The 18801-nt window shown below is 56.3% G+C and overlaps 2 protein-coding genes across 12 annotated transcripts in view; both read left to right on the forward strand.

The window, feature by feature from the left end:
- Positions 1-1823: 1823 nt before the first annotated feature.
- Positions 1824-11857, forward strand: SEMA3B (semaphorin 3B). Of its 9 annotated transcripts, none has more exons than XM_032289933.1 (18): positions 1824-2215; positions 3612-3802; positions 4548-4705; positions 4858-4920; positions 5315-5434; positions 5823-5916; positions 6380-6499; positions 8028-8173; positions 8263-8374; positions 8470-8554; positions 8643-8784; positions 9104-9323; positions 9582-9673; positions 9751-9792; positions 10039-10196; positions 10300-10355; positions 10445-10584; positions 10985-11849. In XM_032289933.1, exons 2-18 carry the CDS (start codon positions 3694-3696, stop codon positions 11390-11392), a joined length of 2265 nt encoding a protein of 754 aa, XP_032145824.1. In that variant the 5' UTR covers positions 1824-2215; positions 3612-3693; the 3' UTR covers positions 11393-11849. The 9 variants fall into 9 exon arrangements, with proteins under 9 accessions (XP_032145824.1, XP_032145827.1, XP_032145823.1 ...); XM_032289932.1 differs by having other exon boundaries at positions 1827-2215; positions 8640-8784; positions 10985-11857; XM_032289937.1 differs by lacking the exon at positions 10985-11849 and adding an exon at positions 10671-10856 and having other exon boundaries at positions 1827-2215; positions 8640-8784.
- A 102-nt stretch (positions 11858-11959) lies between these two features.
- LSMEM2 (leucine rich single-pass membrane protein 2) overlaps positions 11960-18801 on the forward strand; it is an 8045-nt gene continuing 1203 nt past the window's right edge. For 2 of the 3 annotated variants that reach the window (XM_032289952.1, XM_032289953.1), the window contains exon 1: positions 12381-13235. In XM_032289952.1, the coding sequence (XP_032145843.1) occupies positions 13178-13235 (58 nt within the window). In that variant the 5' untranslated portion in view covers positions 12381-13177. The other variant, XM_032289954.1, reaches the window with a different exon arrangement.

The following is an 18801-nucleotide window of genomic DNA, read 5'->3' on the forward strand; positions in this document are numbered from 1 at the left end:
GAATCAGGGACAACCTGACCTCCCATCCCTGGGGACTTCCATTCCTACTCAAGGGAGGGGACATGTCTAGAGGACACAGAGCAGGGCACAGCACTCAAGGGGGACAGAGGCAGCCCAGTCCTTTTGGCTGGGGGTTGAATCCAGGCTATTGGAAAGATAATGGGGGGTCCTGATTCCGTTTCCCAGAGCGAACACAGGGCTGGTGGAGGAGGGTGCAGAGGTGATGAAACAGAGACCAGGCCCCTGGGCTTGGAGAACTGAAGGCAGTGAGGGCCGATGGGAGCACAGTGGGAGTGGATGGGGGCCTCCAAGGCACTTGCTGATCCTGGCTGCTGGGGTGGAAAGCTGTAAACAGCCCAAGAATGTTGTTTGCTTGCATGGGGCCAGGAGAGCCTACCCAGGTCCAAGGCCAGAGGCAGCTAGTCCTGGTAGGAAAAGGCTGCATCCAGGAAACCCATGATCCCAGGCAGGTATCTGTCCTTCCACTTGCCTTGCTGAAGGGCCCTGCTGCTCCTACTGGTCCCTGTTATTCACCTGCCAGCTGGACAGGCCAGGCTGGGAACACCAGGTCCTCAGGCTCAGGGAGGCGGGGGATGGCCCCACTTCCACTTCCAGGGGACTTACTGATGTTCCCCCCACCTCTGTCCCTGCTTGGCTGGAAGTATCCAGGGCTGGACAACAGAACTGCTCACTTAAAGTGCCCACACTGTCCCATCAGTCTTGGGAAGTGGTAGGAGAATGCCTTTTGTGGGGATTGAAGGATCAAAGCCCATTCTTTTTTTTTTTTTTTTTTTTTGAGACGGAGTTTCGCTCTTGTTACCCAGGCTGGAGTGCAATGGCGCGATCTCGGCTCACCGCAACCTCAGCCTCCCAGGTTCAGGCAATTCTCCTGCCCCAGGCTCCTGAGTCGCTGGGATTACAGGCACGCGCCACCATGCCCAGCTAATTTTTTGTATTTTTAGTAGAGACGGGTTTTCACCATGTTGAACAGGATGGTCTCGATCTCTTGACCTCGTGATCCACCCGCCTCGGCCTCCCAAAGTGCTGGGATTACAGGCTTGAGCCACCGCGCCCGGCTTCAAAGCCCATTCTTAAGCCCCGGTATATTCACTCAGGTCAACCTAAGGGGTCCACTATGCCACTGTCAACATTCAGTCTCTCCAGAAAAGTACCCCTCATCCTACAAATGGGGCACGTTCACCAGACTCAGCTTCAGGACAAGACTCCAGGTCATTCCCAACTGAGGCTCCGAGGTGCCAGAGCCCCATCCTGTCTGTAAAACTCCTTCAGGGTTTAGCTCTGGGTTTGGTGGGGGTTGTTCCTCCCACCTCCAACCTAGGAAGAGAGGCCAGAGGAAGGGAGGTCACATAGTCCGCCCCCTAACCTCTCAGCAGAGATGTAGAGCCACCTGTCCAGGTTGGGAGACTCCGGATTGGCCCCACCTTGTGGTGCAGAAGTGAGATTTCCTGCTCCTCCTGCATCTGCCCCTTTCCTGTCCTCCTTTCCCTCCCCCACCTGGCTGTCATGGAAGAAGCCACTGCTGGCCAGGCTGCTGAAATACTAAGTGGCCAAGTGGTGAGGAAGGACAGGGCTGAGTCCTGAGGGCTCATCAGACTTCCAGTTGAGAGCCCCTCCCCTGAGCTCTGGCTGCCCGCCCACCCCAGCTGGTCCCTGGGAACTGAGGTGGCAGCTGAGCTCCCCATGATCTCTCTCCATAGCTCCCCAGCTGTAGAGGGACAGGTGAGATACTGGAGTCTTGAGGAGTGCCCCCACCCTGTGATTTCCTTTGCCTGCAGAGCCCCAGGAGCTGGGGCCTTCTTCCTCCCTTTTCTTGGCTGGCCACCTGGCTTCTTGGGACCGCCGCTTATGGCACCCTTCTGCCTTGAGGCCCAACAGGGGAGGGGTCTCCCCTACTATCCCCTCCGTTGTGCCCATTCACCCATTCCACTCCCGCCTGGCTGCCGTCTCCAGCCGGTCCCGGCTGCCTGCCCGGTCACCCGATCCGCCCTCTAAACTTTACGCGCGGCGCGTGGGGCGGTGGCTGGCCTGGTGGGGGCGGGGGCTGCTCCTTAAAGGAGCCGTCAGAGGGTCCCCTGCGGCCCTAGGGCAGGAAGGGGCCAGAGTGGAGAGGTGCTGCTGTAGGAGTCCTCGGTGGAGTGTGGAAAGACACCTGGCGTTGGCCTGGAAGACCTCTAGAGCCTGAGAAGAGGCAGTGGCAAGTGTCCGGGGGGTGGGGGTGGAAGGAGGGAGGTGGGGGTCCTGTCCTGGGAGGGGGCCAGGAGCTGGGGAGCTGGGCAGGAGAGTGGGTGGAGGGGCTGGAGCCTGCCCCAGCAGCTGCTCCCCTTGCTTAATCCCACCTTGAGGTTTGCCCCACTCTCCGGGCTCCTATGTCCAGCACCTGCCCAGCTGGCTCCAGGGGAGGGTGGGCATAGCAGCCAGGTCTTGGCCCCAGCTGAGGGCCAAGGGGAGGTATCTGGTTTCTAGTGTGAAGAGTCTCAAAGACGGGGAAACCTTGAGGGCCGAGAGAAGTGGAGGGAGGGTCTCAGAGAGGCGGTGGAGGTGTTGAGTGACAGCTGAGCAAGGCCAGGAGGCTGGGGTGCGAGTGACAGGCTGCCTCACCTTGCCCCTCCCTGATTCCTCAGAGGTATGGAGAGAGAGCCCTCAAGCTCAAACGCAGAGGCTGCTTCAGCTGGGTTGGGTGGGACCAGTCCCCAAGTCAGAGGCTGAGGCTTCTGCCCGGGTCTTGGGTCTCCTGAGTAGCACTTCTCCCTCTAAGGAATAGGAGTCATAGAATTGGAGTGATTGATGCTGCAGTTGGATTTGCTCACTTGCATGCCCAGTGTGCATGCTCACTTGCACAGACACAAATGTGTGACACGTGTGCAAAATATGCACATATTGCACACATGCACCGCATAGATTGCACAGTGCCACATGCGTGTGCACACTAACATATCTACACATGTGCAATATGACACATACTATACATTTGCAGACATGTACACATGTGCACACACATGTGCAAGCACACTACATATGCACACACCACAAGGGGACACTCAGAAACACATTCACATTCACAGGCACCCACACACTTGGCTCCAGTCCCAAAAGTGCCTCTGTTTCCCTGTGGGACTGTGGGGGCACCGCCACCTCCAGAGCCTGACCCCCTCCTGTCACTCCTGCTCTCTTGACTGGCTTGTTTTGCTCATTGCACTTGGCATCCTCTGCGCCCATCCGATTCCTTGTTGGCACTCTGTCCCCTCTCACATGGGACCTTGTCTATGTCTCCCAGTATTCCTCCTCTCAGGCCGAGGCTGGCATGAAGTGGGTGCACATTGTGAATTAATGTCTGTAAGTGTGTATGCGAGAGGGGAGGTTACTGGGGAGGGTGACGTGGTGAGGCGGGACTGCCAGTGCAGGGTGACCCTGAGGGTGTGCCTGGTGGTGTGGGTGTGTCTGTGATCGTGGCCAGGCGGGGCACCCTTGGAGGGAAGGGTTCGGAAGTGGAATGAGACCCCCCCAGCCTCTTTCCCCGAGGGGCTGTAATCTGATCCCTGGGGACCTCCCCCCTAGCCTCCTGCCCTCTCTGCCGACTACTTCTCTTCCAGATCCTGGGGCAGAGTCCAGGGCAGCTCAAGGCTCCTCCACACACACACACTCGCTGAACCCTGAGCGCCCTGAGCTGCTGGGATGGGGCGGGCCGGGGCCGCCGCCATGATCCCGGGCCTGGCCCTGCTCTGGGCAGTGGGGGTGGGGGGTGTTGCCCCCAGCCCCCCACGCCTTCGGCTCTCCTTCCAAGGTAGGTGCACCTGGCAGGTGGGAGGGCCCAGCTTGAGGTGGGCAGGAAAGGGTCCCAAAGTGGCCAGGGGGCTCTGTGTTGGCTGTTGCCCCATGTGCGTGCCTGTCACCAGACTCTGGTGGGATTAGTGGGTACTCTCAGGCTACCTCCAGTTAACCCTGTCCGGGCCTTAGTCCCCAGCCTCTGCCCACATTCTCCTCGTGCCTTCTCAGGAAGACCCTGCCTGTCCCCGTAGCAACAGACCTTGTCTCTGTTCCATTCAGTAACCCCAACCAGGCCATATGCCTTCAGCTGAGCAACAGGGAAGTCAGAGCCCCCGGTACTGAAGGGTGGCCCCTGGGCAGTGGCAGTGAATAGGCAGTTCTGCTGAGCTCAGGCTGGTGGTGAGCTCAGCCTGACTTTCGGGAGTTGGGGTTCTGGCCATCCCTGCATGCTGGTCTCCCCCAGGACTCTGGTGTCCATGAGCCTGGCCTCCCAGTGTGCCCACCTGGAGTCACCACCTGTCTAAGCATGCCCAAGTTCAACCTGCTTTCCTCTTCCTGGGGGTTACCGCCCACCCTGGCTGCTCCATACGTGCACCTGGGTGGGCTTGGCTTTGAGTGTGTAAACTGACACACATGGAAACTTACATGTCCTTAGGGCCAGGCCCTAAGGACAACCTTGGCCCATAAAGCCACCACTAGGCAGGACCTGGGGGAGGCCTCTAGCATGGCTGGTGAGTCCTCAGCAGTGTCCCACCCTGCAGAGCTCCAGGCCTGGCATGGTCTCCAGACTTTCAGCCTGGAGCGGACCTGCTGCTATGAGGCCTTGCTGGTGGATGAGGAGCGTGGACGTCTGTTTGTGGGCGCCGAGAACCATGTGGCCTCTCTCAGCCTGGACAACATCAGCAAACAGGCCAAGAAGGTGCCAGGGACTCCCAACCCCAGCACTGCCCAGGGAAGGAGCCCTAAGACCCCACTCCAGCCTGCCTGGAAAGACTCAGGGGAATGGGCCCCCTGAGATAGAGAAATCCCAAGTCCCTGACCTGTGTCCCCTCTCCCCCCACCTCCCCATAGCTGGCCTGGCCGGCCCCTGTGGAATGGCGAGAAGAGTGCAACTGGGCAGGGAAGGACATTGGTGTGAGTGCCAGCTGCCCAGGCAGGGAATGGGGAGGGTTGGCCCCTCACCCCAGAGACAGGGCAGGGCTAAAACAGAGGCCTGCCTGTTCTGGCTGGGATGAAGGCAGGGAGGTTGAGGTGGCTGAGGTCTGGGGGTGGTGAGTCAGGGTGGGGGATCATGTAATTCTTCTTGGGGAGCCTCTGAGTCATGGGAGGCTTTGCAGGCATGTCCTTCCCCAGACACCCACCCCGGTGAGGCTGGGCTGGTCAGCAAGGGCCCCCAGGTCCCTGTAGCCCATGTTAGCATTTGCCTAGGCCGATGCAGAAGAGAGGGAGGGATGAAGATGCCACTGATGAGCTGGGACCTCTTAAGGCCACGTCCCTGGGGGAAACCTCATACCTCCTACCCTACTAGACTGAGTGCATGAACTTTGTGAAGTTGCTGCATGCCTACAACCACACCCACTTGCTGGCCTGTGGCACGGGAGCCTTCCACCCAACTTGTGCCTTTGTGGAAGTGGGCCACTGGCCGGAGGTAAGGCTGGATCTAGGCAGGGAGGGAGGTCAGGAGGGTAAGAAGGGCCTGGTAGGCCGGGCGTGGTGGCTCAAGCCTGTAATCCCAGCACTTTGGGAGGCCGAGGCGGGTGGATCACGAGGTCAAGAGATCGAGACTATCCTGGTCAACATGGTGAAACCCCGTCTCTACTAAAAATACAAAAAATTAGCTGGGCATGGTGGCGCGTGCCTGTAATCCCAGCGACTCAGGAGGCTGGGGCAGGAGAATTGCCTGAACCCAGGAGGCGGAGGTTGCGGTGAGCCGAGATCGCGCCATTGCACTCCAGCCTGGGTAACAAGAGCGAAACTCCGTCTCAAAAAAAAAAAAAAAGAAGGGCCTGGTAGTAACAACTTCCCCCACCTCCCAGGAGCCTGTGCTCCGGCTAGACCCAGGAAGGATAGAGGATGGCAAGGGGAAGAGTCCTTATGACCCCAGGCATCGGGCTGCCTCTGTGCTGGTGGGTGAGTCCAAGGGCTAGGGCCCCAACAGAATCCCTTAGAAACTCCAGAACTGGCTGGGCGCGGTGGCTCACGCCTATAATCCCAGCATTTTGGGAGGGTGAGGTGGGTGGATCATGAGGTCAGGAGATTGAGACCATCCTGGCTAACAGTGAAACCCCGTTTCTACTAAAAATACAAAAAAATTAGCTGGACGTGGTGGTGCGAACCTGCAGTCCCAGCTACTCAGGAGGCTGAGGCAGGAGAATTGTTTGAACGGGAGGTGGAGGTTGCAGTGAGCCGAGATCATGCCACTGCAGCCTGGGCAACAGAGCGGAACTCCAGAACCTCACAAAGTTCCAAGACCTCCAAGAGCTCCAGGGATCCCCCATAGCCTCACTGACTCCCTAAGAGCTCCCAGAGCTCCCCAGGCCTTCTTGCCCCAAGAGCCCTCTGCTTGGCTAAGCAGCCCTTGCCCTGTCTGCAGGGGAGGAGCTATACTCAGGGGTGGCAGCAGACCTCATGGGCCGAGACTTTACCATCTTTCGAAGCCTGGGCCAACGTCCAAGTCTCCGAACAGAGCCACACGACTCCCGCTGGCTCAATGGTGAGAGGCTGGTGGGGCTGTGGGAGGGGGCCGTCATCCTCCCACAGGGCGGGTGCCAAGCAAGGCCCATAAAGTAAGTGAGCAGTGGTTGCAGCCAGGTCTTACCAAATACCCACCTTAATCAGGCACTGGCGTCACAGAGACAGACAAGTATGACCTCTTTGACCCCTTTTTGAGTTCACAGATCACATACGTGATAGGATCAAGTCCAATGGCCATGAGGCCAGAGAGAGACAAGAGAGGAAGGGAAAAGGAGACTGGGTGGGTGGAGGGGGTTGGGTAAAGGAAGCTGCTGTGCTGAGGGGAGTATGAGCTAATTCCCAAAGTACAAGAGAGCCAGCCAGCAAAATTCAGGGATGAGCATTCCAGGCAGAGGGAGCAACTAGTGCAAAGGCCTGGATGCAGTAACAAGAAAGGAACAGACTTGCTAGCAATGATGGGGGCCTGGACTGTCAGGGGTCAGAGTCACTTATTATAAGAGCCATGGGGGCTGGGCACAGTGGCTCCCACCTGTAATCTTTGGGAGGCTGAGGCAGCACTTTGGGAGGCTGAGGCAGGCAGATTGCTTGAAGCCAGGAGTTTCATACCAGCCTGGGCTACAAAGCAAGATACTGTCTCTACAAAAAAATAAAAATTAGCCGAGGGCAGTGGCATGCACACACCTGTGGTCCTGGCTAGTCAGGAGGCTGAGATGGAAGGATCACTTGAGTCCAGGAGTTGGCAGCTGTAGTGAGCCATGATGCTGCCACTGCAGGACAGAGCAGACCCTCTCTCTAAATAAAATAAAAATTAAATAAGGACTATGGGCTGGTGGGCCCAGTGACTCAAACCTGTAATCCCAGCACTTTGGGAGGCCAAGACAGGCAGATCACTTGAGGTCTGGAGTTAGAGACCAGCCTGGCCAACATGGTGAAACCCCGTCTCTACAAAAAATACAAAAATTAGCTGAGCGTGGTGGTGTGCACCTGTAATCCCAGCTACTCGAAAGGCTGAGGCAGGAGAATCTCTTGAACCCAGGAGGCGGAGGTTACAGTGAGCCAAGCCACTGCACTCCAGCCTGTGCGACAGAGCAAAACTCCGTCTCCAAAAACTAAATAAATAAAATTAAATAAAGGGCAATGGGACCCAGCAGAAGGATTTGAAGCAGGCGTGGGGAGCATCTGGTTATGCTAGGGAGGACAATTCACGAGTGAAGGTGAAACCAGATTACTCCATCTCCCTCCTACCCCAGCCTGTGGTGCTGGGCCACTGTGTGGGGCGAAATCGGAGGCCAGCTGGGCTTTCCCCCTGCGCGCCTAGGTAGCCACGGTCTCTGCTGCCCCCTTGCGGCTGCTTCTTGCCTCGTAGGCCCCGATCCTTAGGATTCGGTTTGCCCAGAGCGCCAACTAGACGTGGTCCGAGAGGTTGGGTGGTCAGACACTGTGACCCCAGGGGCTATGCCCGCGCTCCGGGAAGGGGAAGCAGCGCGTGGGTCTTGTATCGGGGGCGAGGCCAGGACCCGCTGACTCACACCTCCTGCCGCGGTCAGAGCCCAAGTTTGTCAAGGTATTTTGGATCCCGGAGAGCGAGAACCCAGATGACGACAAAATCTACTTCTTCTTTCGTGAGACGGCGGTGGAGGCAGCGCCAGCAATGGGACGCCTGTTGGTGTCCCGCGTTGGCCAGATCTGCCGGGTGAGGAGGCCCTGGCCACACCCTGCGGCCCTGCCCCTGCCTCTTTGCCCGCCCTGGTCTTGCCCTCATCCCCTCTGTTCGTCCGGCAGAACGACGTAGGTGGCCAGCGCAGTCTGGTCAACAAGTGGACGACATTCCTGAAGGCGCGGCTGGTGTGCTCGGTGCCCGGCGTCGAGGGGGACACCCACTTTGATCAGCTCCGTGAGTGCGGGAGTGGGAATGGGGTTGGGAGGGGGGCAGCGCGCAGACTCCGGGAGCCCCCGCTGCAGCAGGGCTGTGCGCCCTGCCCCAGCTAGGCCCCTTCCCCGCAGAGGATGTGTTTCTGCTGTCCTCGCGGGACCACCGGACCTCGCTACTCTATGCCGTCTTCTCCACGTCCAGGTGAGGGGCAGGAGGTAAAAAGCACCTGGGGCAGGCCTGGGCTCCACCCGGCCCCTCACCCCACCACCCTGTTCTTCGCCTACAGCAGCATCTTCCAGGGCTCTGCGGTGTGCGTGTACAGCATGAACGACGTACGCCGGGCCTTCCTGGGACCTTTTGCACATAAGGAGGGGCCCATGCACCAGTGGGTGTCATACCAGGGTCGCGTCCCCTACCCGCGGCCCGGCATGGTGCGTAGGCCAGAGACTTCTGCCACAACCCACTTCACAACCCCTTCAAAGCCTCAAGGGTTTGAGAACTTGGCCCGAGGCCTTCTTGGTGAATGTGGTTTCTTCCTTTAGTTATGGGTGAGAAAAGGTTTTCATCATAAAACAAGGTTTGTTTCCCCACCTCCGACTTCCCAAGGCAAGGCTGCATCTCCTCTCTCAAATTCCCAGGGCAGGGTCTGTCCCCATCCCCCTCCATGTTCCCAGAAGCTTGGCATGGAGGGCTGCTCATGAAGCCCCCATATCTATATCCCTGCTGTGTCTTCTTTCCCCCCACCCTCAGTGCCCCAGCAAGACCTTTGGCACCTTCAGTTCCACCAAGGACTTCCCCGACGATGTCATCCATTTTGCACGGAACCACCCCCTCATGTACAACTCTGTCCTGCCCATTGGGGGGCGGCCTCTTTTCCTACAAGTTGGAGCCAATTACACCTTCACTCAAATTGCCGCGGACCGGGTTGCAGCCGCTGATGGACACTATGACGTCCTCTTCATTGGCACAGGTCAGGGCCCCTCCACAGCGACCCCCAGGCTCCCATCCAGGTCCTGTGGCCTGCTGCTGGAAGCTCTCCCTGCTCAGTCCCATTTTCACATCCTTTCCAGGGCTATGTCTCCACCTTCTGGATGCTGCCCAACCTGCACTCTTCCAGTCCACACTTGACAACCCAAACATGCTGAGGGTAGATGCCTCAAAGGCGAGGAGACCCGAGCCCCAGCTGTCCGGGACCACCAATGGTCATTACGCCTTCTTATCCCTGCAGACGCTGGCACGGTGCTGAAGGTGATATCGGTCCCCAAGGGCAGCAGGCCCAGCGCAGAGGGGCTGCTCCTGGAGGAGCTGCACGTGTTTGAGGTGAGGCCTCGCCCCCAGTCGCCCGGGACCCCTCCACACCACTAAGCCCTGACCCCGTCGCCCCTCCTCCCTCTCAGGACTCGAGCGCTGTCACCAGCATGCAAATCTCCTCCAAGAGGGTGAGTGACCAGAGGATGAGGGTGGGGGTGGAATGGACTGAGCTTGTGCCTGGCACGTCCCAAGCCTCTGGCCCCCCTTGGTAGTTTGCACTCCTGGGTTTGAGTACAGGCTCTGCCTTTGCTAGACTGACTTGAGGCGTGAGACCTCAGTGTTTCCATCTGTCGAGTGGGAGGAGGGATCCCTGACCGATAGGAGGCAGGCGCGGGGCCGCCCTCGGTCAGCCCAGAGCCCTTTGTGCCCCCTAGCACCAGCTGTACGTAGCCTCGCGGAGGGCGGTGGCCCAGATCGCGTTGCACCGCTGCACTGCCCACGGCCGCGCCTGCGCCGAATGCTGTCTGGCGCGTGACCCCTACTGCGCCTGGGACGGGGTCGCATGCACGCGCTTCCAGCCCAGTACCAAGAGGTGGGCGGGGTTGGGATTGGGCAGCCGGGAGGGAGGCGAAAGGTCTTTCGCTGCCCAGGGCTGAAAGAAGAAGGGCTCACGGAGGGTCCAATGTTCCTCTCAGGCGGTTCCGGCGGCAAGACGTAAGGAATGGCAACCCCAGCACGCTGTGCTCAGGAGGTGAGTCCCCCAGCTGCCCCTACCCTCAGCCCCAGAAAACACCCCACCTTCCCCGCTTTGCCTAAATCTGACGTTCTTTTTGCCCCGAGACTTTTCTCGTCCCGCACTGCTGGAACACAAGGTGTTCGGCGTGGAGGGCAGCAGCGCCTTTCTGGAGTGTGAGCCCCGTTCGCTACAGGCGCACGTCGAGTGGACTTTCCAGCGTGCAGGGGTGACAGCCCACACCCAGGTGAGTCTCACCCGCTGCATCCAGGAGACGCCTCACCCTGCTCAACGAGGCTCCGCCCAACCAGACTCCCTCCCCTCCCCGCCCAGTTTGGGCCCTCACCTGCACTCCACAAGCTGCGGAGGCTCCATTGGGTCCAACCAAGCTCCTGACCCGCCTCCCCTGGATCGGGGAGAAGACTCGCCCTCGACCCTCCTATTGAGGTCCCTGACCCACCCCCCACGTTCCTGCAAACCCTGCCTCGTTTGTATCCTCTCTGGAAGACCACCAGCTCCCAAACAACCTTCAAATGTGCACCCGCGGGCACCCCTTTCCCGCTCCCCCTCGGCTCCCAATGACTCTGCTTCTTCCTTTGGGTGGTAGGGGCCCGACGCCCCCGCCTCACGCTACCCCCCGCCCGCAGGTGCTGGCAGAGGAGCGCACCGAGCGCACCGCCCGGGGGCTACTGCTGCGCAGGCTCCGGCGCCGAGACTCGGGCGTGTACCTGTGCGCTGCCGTCGAGCAGGGCTTTTCGCAGCCGCTCCGTCGCCTGTCGCTGCACGTGTTGAGTGCTACGCAGGCCGAACGGCTGGCGCGGGCCGAGGAGGCTGCGCCCGCCGCGCCGCCGGGCCCTAAACTCTGGTACCGGGACTTTCTACAGCTGGTGGAGCCTGGCGGCGGTGGCAGCGCGAACTCCCTGCGCATGTGCCGCCCGCAGCTTGCGCAGCACTCATTGCCCCCGGAGTCGCGGAGGAATAAGGGCCGTAACCGGCGGACGCACGCTCCTGAGCCACGCGCTGAGCGGGGGCCGCGCAGCGCAACGCACTGGTGACCGGTCTGTACCCACGCCAGGGACCAAGCAGGAGACGACAGGCTGGAGAGGAGGCAGATAGACCCTGAAAAGACGGACGGGTTGGGCTGGGCCCGTTGGGGGTCCCCGGCCGACATAGACACCCACCGACAGGCCCTGGCTGAGGGCAGCTGCGCGGGCTTATTTATTAACAGGATAACCCTTGAATGTAGTAGCTCTGGGAAGGGCGGCACAGGCCGGGCGCAGGATTCAGCCGGAGGGTAAGGGACGGGGAAGCCGGGCTCCAGAGCAACAACCAGGGCCGAGGAGGTGCCTGGAGTGCCCACCCTGGGGGACAGACCCCACCTCCTTGGGCAGTGAGCAGTGAGCAGAAAGCTGTGAACAGGTTGGGCTGTTGGAGGCGGAGCGAGGCAGGCCGACTGTACTAAAGTAACACAATAAAAGCATTATCAGCCGAAGCTGGAATGGCCCCAGCAGACAACCCCAGTCCTAGGCCTTGCTGTGTGGTCTTAGACACCTTTGTAGCCGTGTCAGGGCCTGAGTGTCTCTTGTCCGAGGTTGCCTGGTGAGGATGAAAGGTGGTTCCACGTGACTGAACAGGTTCTGTAGGGCCTTTGGGAATACTGACACGCAGGCTACATTATATATGTGCATAGTATAACTTCAGGGCTGAGTGCTAGGAAGAAAATAAAACTGGGTGATGTGGAGAAGCATGTGAGCAGAAGGCCTCACTGAAGGGGTGACATTTGAGCTCCATGACAAGAAGGAGCCAGCCACAGACTATCTGGGGACAGAGCATTCCAGAAGGGAACAGACACTGCCAAGGCCCTGAGGTGGGAACAAGCTTGCTGACTTTGAGGAACATCAGGGAGGCCAGTCTGTGACAGGTTTGGAGTGTGTGGGAAGTAGAGCCCACAGTCGTGCTTTGCCCCCATTGGGAAGAAGGGCCACAGGGATCCAACCACAGGGAAGGTTGGAAGCTGGACCACCTCCCTGCTTCGAGGTAAGCGGTGATGCGCATCCTTACACGACCTTATGGAACGTGTCTACCCTTGTGGAGATGGGAGCGGGGGAGGACCAAAACCGTGCATTGTGCTACATGCTCTGGATGTGGTTCTCAGTGTACACTCCCAGGGAGGAGCCATTGTTATTCTCACTTTACACAGCAAACGGAGCTCAGAAAGGGGAGATCCTTTACCTAAGGTTGTAAGCTTAGTAACAGATGAACCAGCCTCCAGCCTAGGTCCACCCACTGGCCAGCATGGGTGCTGCGTGTGTATCTGCCCACTTGTGAGGCTACCAGAGCCCTCATGGCATCAGGCTCCAGTTGTCCATCACCCTCTATATAAGACACACACAATAGCACTGTGTGCCAGCAAGTCATGCAGTGGAGGCTGCTTGTCTCGTGTTTGCTGGGAGGAGAGATGACTGCTATGGGTAGGGGTCTGCAGGGTGGAGGGGTGGCCGAGATGCACAGGGGTCCCTTGTATGTCTTGTCTGACACGTGGGGCCTTGCTGAGCCTGGGGGCTCATTTTGGGTGTATGGGAGAGGTATGGTTCGCCTTGAAGGTCCCTGGGCACCTGGACTAGTGGAGGCAGGCTCCTGGATGGCTCACTCTCCAGGTAGATAGTCCAGGCAGGCCCACGTGGATCACTCCACCCCTTCCCATGGCTGAGGGCTGCCCCCTCTAAATATAGCCCTTTGGGCTGAGCTCAGGCCTATTTTAGGCCAAGGCTGGGAGGCAGCCAGACCTTCCCCGGGCTCTCAAAGGAGCCACTGCTGTCTTTGTCCAGTCCTGCTACTGGATGCCATCATCGGCCCCTGACTGCCCACTGCTTGCCATGCCTGAGGAGACCCAAGAAGGTAGGAGAGAGTGACCATGAGGGAGGGCAAGGACTCAGTCCTGTGACCTTGCGGACCATGGAGAGACCCACCTTCTGCCCCCCTGACCTCACTGTCTTGCGTAGTTACCCATTTTCATGCCCCAGCTCCAGTAAAGGAACCTGCTCCCTGTGCAGGGGGGAAAAGACTGCCATGCCTGGAACCCCTTGCCACCTCAGGCCCTGCTTCAGTTTCTCCTGCTGGGGACATCAAGGAGGATGGGGGAAGCTACCCAGTTAGGAGTGGGTCAGCTACTGGCTACGCTGAAGTGGGTGTGGGCATCCGGGCAGCTGCCCAGCCAGTTCAGCTCTTAAGGGAGGAAGCTGGGATTGGGATTGGGCAATAGTTCCAGAAAGCATTCGGGCACCTGTCCGAAGGACTAGGAAGTAGATAGGCCTCTGGCCTCCCCTGACTTGAGTCTAAATATTCCCAACTGGCTAGAGCTGGGGGTCCCTTAGCCTGGTCAGACTGAGACTTAGCTAGTCAAGAGCTTGGTGGCCACTCACCTAACTGCTCTGCCTATAAGAAGTACCAATGCTGAGGGGCCAGGGCAGCGGGAATCAGGTCCACTGCTGGCCAGGACATGGGACTGGCTGCTCCATCTTATAGCCTATGACCCAGCTTGGCCCAGCTAGCAAACTCCTCTCATCACATTTTCAACTTTCTTTGTTGTTGTTGCCCAGGCTGGAGTGCAGTGGTACCATTTTAGCTGACTGCAACCTCTGCCTCCTGGATTCAAGTGATTCTCGTCCCTCAGCCTCCCAAATACCTGGGATTACAGATGCACACCACCATACCTGGCTGAGTTTTATATTTTTAGCAGAGACAGGGTTTCACCATGTTGGCAGGCTAGTCTTGAACTCCTGGCCTCAAGTGATCTGCCCTTCTCAGCCTTCCAAAATGCTGGGATTATTGGCAGGAGGCACCGCGCCCAGCCACATTTTCCTTTTTTTTTTTTTGAGACAGAGTCTCACTCTGTCAGTCACCCAGGCTGGGGTGCAGTGGTGCGAACTTGGCTCACAGCAACCTCTGCCTCCCAGGTTCAAGTGATTCTCCTGCCTCACCCTCCTGAGTAGTTGGTATTACAGGCATGCACCTCCACGCCCAGATAATTTTTTTTTTTTTTTTGCTCTGTTACCCAGGCTGGAGTACAGTGGTGTGATCTAGGCTTACTGTAATCTCTACCTCCTGGGTTCAAGTGATTCTCGTGTCTCAGCCTCCCGAGTAGCTGGGATTATAGGGGTGTGCTACAACGCCCAGTTAACTTTTGTAGTTTTAGTAGAGACAAGGTTTCACCTTGTTGGCCAGGGCTAGTCTCAAACCTCTGACCTCAGGTGATCCATCTGCCTCGGCCTTCCAAAGTGCTGGGGTTACAGGTGTAAGCCACTATGCCTAGCCAACATTTTCAGCATTTTGTACTGCAGGAGAGAGTCCTGGCTCTCCTGGTAGGGGGAAATGTTTCTCTCTTTCTCTTTCTCTCTCTCTCTCTCTCTCTCTCTCTCTGTGTGTGTGTGTGTGTGTGTGTGTGTGTGTGTGTGTGTGTGTGTGTGAAGGGTCTCCCTGGTCTTGAACTGGCCTCAAGAATCCTCCCACATTGGGAGATAAGAGATAAGAGGCATGAGCCATCATGCCTGGCCTCTTTAGGGATCTTAGCAATAACATTTACTGTGTGTTTTACCTGTAACAAACAATTCACATTCAATTTAGAAAGTGTGAGAAGGTCGGGCGCGGTGGCTCACACCTATAATCCCAGCACTTTGGGAGGCCGAGGCGGGTGAATCACGAGGTCAAGAGATCGAGACCATCCTGGTCAACAAGGTGAAACCCCGTCTCTACTAAAAATACAAAAATTAGCTGGACATGGTGGCACACGCCTGTAGTCCCAGCTGCTTGGGAGGCTGAGGCAGGAGAATTGCTTGGACCCAGGAGGCGGAGGTTGCAGTGAGCTGAGATCATGCCATTGCACTCCAGCCTGGGTAACAAGAGCAAAAAAAAAAAAAAAAAAAAGTGTGAGAAAAGCACAACAAAGTACAAAGAGGGAATTTTTGGTTTTTTGTTTGTTTATTTTTAGAGATAGGGTCTCACTCTGTTGCCCAGGCTAGAGTGCAGTGGCACGATCACAGCTCACTGCAGGCTCGACCTCCTGGGCTCAAGCAATCCTCCCACTTCGGCATCCTGAGAAGCTGGGAAGCATGCCACCATACCCAACTAAATTTTTTGTAGAGATGGGTCTCCCTGTGTTGTCCTGGCTGGTCTCAAACTTTTGGACACAAATGATCCTCCTGCCTTGGCCTCCCAAAGGGCTGGGATTACAAGCATGAGCCACGGTGCCTAGCCCAAAGAGAGAATTTAATATGACCTTCAACCCACCACCCAGACATAACGACTGGCAGCATTTGCTTCTTTTTGTTGTACTTGCTTTTGAGCATGTCAAGAGGCAGTTTTAAGTCATAGAGGCCACCCTTGCTCCTATCTGGAGGTGTTCCCCCCAGCGCTCTTCCCCACTGTTAGCTTCTAGGTGGGTATCTGGAGCTGTTGGCATCTGGACCAGGATTTTTAGAAATCAAGTTAAAGAACAACCAGAAGAAAATATAATTAAATATTGGTCCAACATGGTGGCTCACACCTGTTATCCCAGCACTTTGAGAGCGTGAGGTGGGGAGATCACTTGAGGTCAGGAGTTCAAGACCAGCATGGCCAAGATGGTGAAACCCCACCTCTACTAAAAATACAAGCCGGGATCAGGCGCAGTGGCTCACGCCTGTAATTCAAGCACTTTGGAGGCCAAGGCGGGCGGATCACCTGAAGTCAGGAGTTCAAGGCCAGCCTGACCAACATGGATAAACCCCATCTCTACTAAAAATACAACATTAGCCAGGTGTGGTGGCGCAAACATGTAATCTCAGCTACTTGGGAGGCTGAGGCAGGAGAATGACTTGAACCTGGGAGGCGGAGTTTGCGGTGAGCTAAAATTGCACCATTGCACTCCAGCCTGGGGAAGCAAAACTCTGTCTGAAAACAACAAAACAAAATTTATCCAGGCACACGCATGTAATCCCAGCTAATGGGGAGGCTGAGGCAGAAAAATCACTTGAACCCAGGAGGCGGAGGTTACAGTGAGCTGAGATCATGCCACTGTACTCCAGTCTGGGTAACAGAGTAAGACTCTGTCTCAAAAAGAAAAAAAACCCAAAAACTTCAATGAGTCTAAAAATAAATAAAATCACAAGAAAAGTTCACATACCCAAGTGACTGAATGGGCAGAGGCTCCAAATTAATAATAAAGAAGCAGCCGGGCACAGTGGCTCCTGCCTGAGGTGGGTGGATCACGAGGTCAGGAGATCGAGACCATCCTGGCGAACACGGTGAAACCTCATCTCTACTAAAAATACAAAAAATTAGCTGGGCGTGGTAGCACATGCCTGTGGTCCCAGCTACTCGGGAGGCTGAAGCAGGAGAACCGCTGAAACCCAGGAGACAGAGCTTGCAGTGAGCCAAGATCATGTCATTGCATCCAACCTGAGTGACAGAGCAAGACTGTCTCAAAAAAAAAAAGAAAAGCCTTTAGCCAGGTGTGGTGGCTCACGCCTGTAATCCCAGAACTTTGGGAGGCTGAGGTAGATGGATCACCTGAGGTCAGGAGTTTGAGACCAGCCTAGCCAACATGGCAAAACCTGATTCTACTAAAAATACAAAAATTAGCCGGGTGTGGTAGCAGGTGCCTGTAGTCCCATCTACTCAGGAGGCTGAAGAATGAAATTGCTGGGTGGAGGTTGCAGTGAGCTAAGATCGAACCACAGAGTGAGACTCTGTCTCCAAAAAAAAAAAAAAAAAAAAAAGCCACACCTATAGTCACACTCTCTTGGCTAAGAAACCCAATAAAATCAGTCAAGAAAGGCCATTTCTCATCTCTCATAGCAAATATATGTGTGCACGTAAATATTTTTTTATCTGGGGATGCCTAATGGTGGCAAACCCTGTTGGGGTCTGTGGACAGTACTTCTGGAGGACAATTTGGTAACAGCTTTAAAAAAAAATTGGGCAGGGGGCCGGGCACGGTGGCTCAAGCCTGTAATCCTAGCACTTTGGGAGGCCGAGGCGGGTGGATCACGAGGTCAAGAGATCGAGACCATCCTGGTCAACACAGTGAAACCCCGTCTCTACTAAAAATACAAAAAATTAGCTGGGCATGGTGATGTGTGCCTGTAATCCCAGCTACTCAGGAGGCTGAGGCGGGAGAATTGCCTGAACCCAGGAGGCGGAGGTTGCAGTGAGCCGAGATCGCGCCATTACACTCCAGCCTGGGTAACAAGAGTGAAATTCCATCTCAAAAAAAAAAAAAAAAAAAAAAAAAATTGGGCCGGGCGTGGTGACTCACGCCTGTAAATTCACCATGAAACATCGTCTGTATTAAAAATACAAAAATTAGCTGGGCGAGGTGGCACATATCTTTAATACGAGCTATTCGGGAGGCTCAGACAGGAGAATCACTTGAATACAGGAGGTAGAGGTTGCAATGAGCCAGGATTGCGCCACCGCACTCCAGCCTGGGCAACAGAGCAAGACTCTGCCTCAAAAACTAACAATTGGCTGGGCACAATGGCTCATGCCTGTAATCCTAGTACTTTGGTAGGCCAAGGCAGGCAAATTGCCTGAGCTCAGGAGTTCGAGTCCAGCCTGGGCAACATGGTGAAACCCCATCTCTATTAAAATATAAAAAATTAGCCAGGCATGGTAGCATGTGCCTGTAGTCCCAGCTACTCAGGAAGCTGAGGTAGGAGAATTGCTTGAACCTGGGAGGCAGAGGTTGCAGTGAGCCGACATCGTGCCATTGCATTCCAGCCTGGGCGACAGTGAGACTCCGTCTCAATAGCAAACAAAAACCAGCCGGGTGCAGTGGTTCATGCCTGTAATGAAGGCCAAGGCAGGTGGATCACTTGAGGTCAGGAGTTCAAGACCAGGCTGGGCAAACATGGTGAATCCTCGTCTCTACTAAAAATACAAAAACTAGCTGGGCATGGTGGTACACACCTGTAATCCCAGCTACTCAGGAGGCTGATGCAGGAGAACTGCTTGAACCCAGGAGGTGCAGGTTGCAGTGAGGCAAGATCTTACCATAGCACTCCAGCCTGAGCAACACAGGGAGACTCTTTTTGTTGTGTTCTTTTTTTTTTGAGACTAAAAAAAAAAAATCCCTACTCTTGGATGTAATAATTCCACTTCTGGGAACTGAAATTCATAACTATCAGGAAATTGGAAAAAAAAAAAAAAACCCTTCATACTCAACAGTGGATGTCCTGGGACTGAATTGCATTCTCTGTGGGTTTAGTATAAAAGGCTGATAACTGGCCGGGCGCAGTGGCTCACGCCTGTAATCCCAGCACTTTGGGAGGCCGAGGCGGGTGGATCACGAGGTCAAGGGATCAAGACCATCCTGGTCAACATGGTGAAACCCCGTCTCTACTAAAAATACAAAAAATTAGCTGGGCATGGTGGCGCGTGCCTGTAATCCCAGCTACTTAGGAGGCTGAGGCAGGAGAATTGCCTG

The sequence above is a fragment of the Sapajus apella genome, unplaced genomic scaffold (genome assembly GCF_009761245.1).
Source record: "Sapajus apella isolate SASKATOON/1434 unplaced genomic scaffold, GSC_monkey_1.0 scaffold23, whole genome shotgun sequence".
Classification (NCBI taxonomy): domain Eukaryota; kingdom Metazoa; phylum Chordata; class Mammalia; order Primates; family Cebidae; genus Sapajus; species Sapajus apella.

Excerpts from the sequence above, each read along its gene's own strand:
- SEMA3B (XM_032289932.1), top strand. The coding sequence starts at position 3,694 with ATGGGGCGGGCCGGGGCCGCCGCCATGATCCCGGGCCTGGCCCTGCTC. Across the intron at positions 8,174-8,262 it reads GCGTTGGCCAGATCTGCCGG|AACGACGTAGGTGGCCAGCG; the intron begins GTGAGGAGGCCC and ends TTCGTCCGGCAG. Across the intron at positions 10,197-10,299 it reads TTCCAGCCCAGTACCAAGAG|GCGGTTCCGGCGGCAAGACG; the intron begins GTGGGCGGGGTT and ends TGTTCCTCTCAG.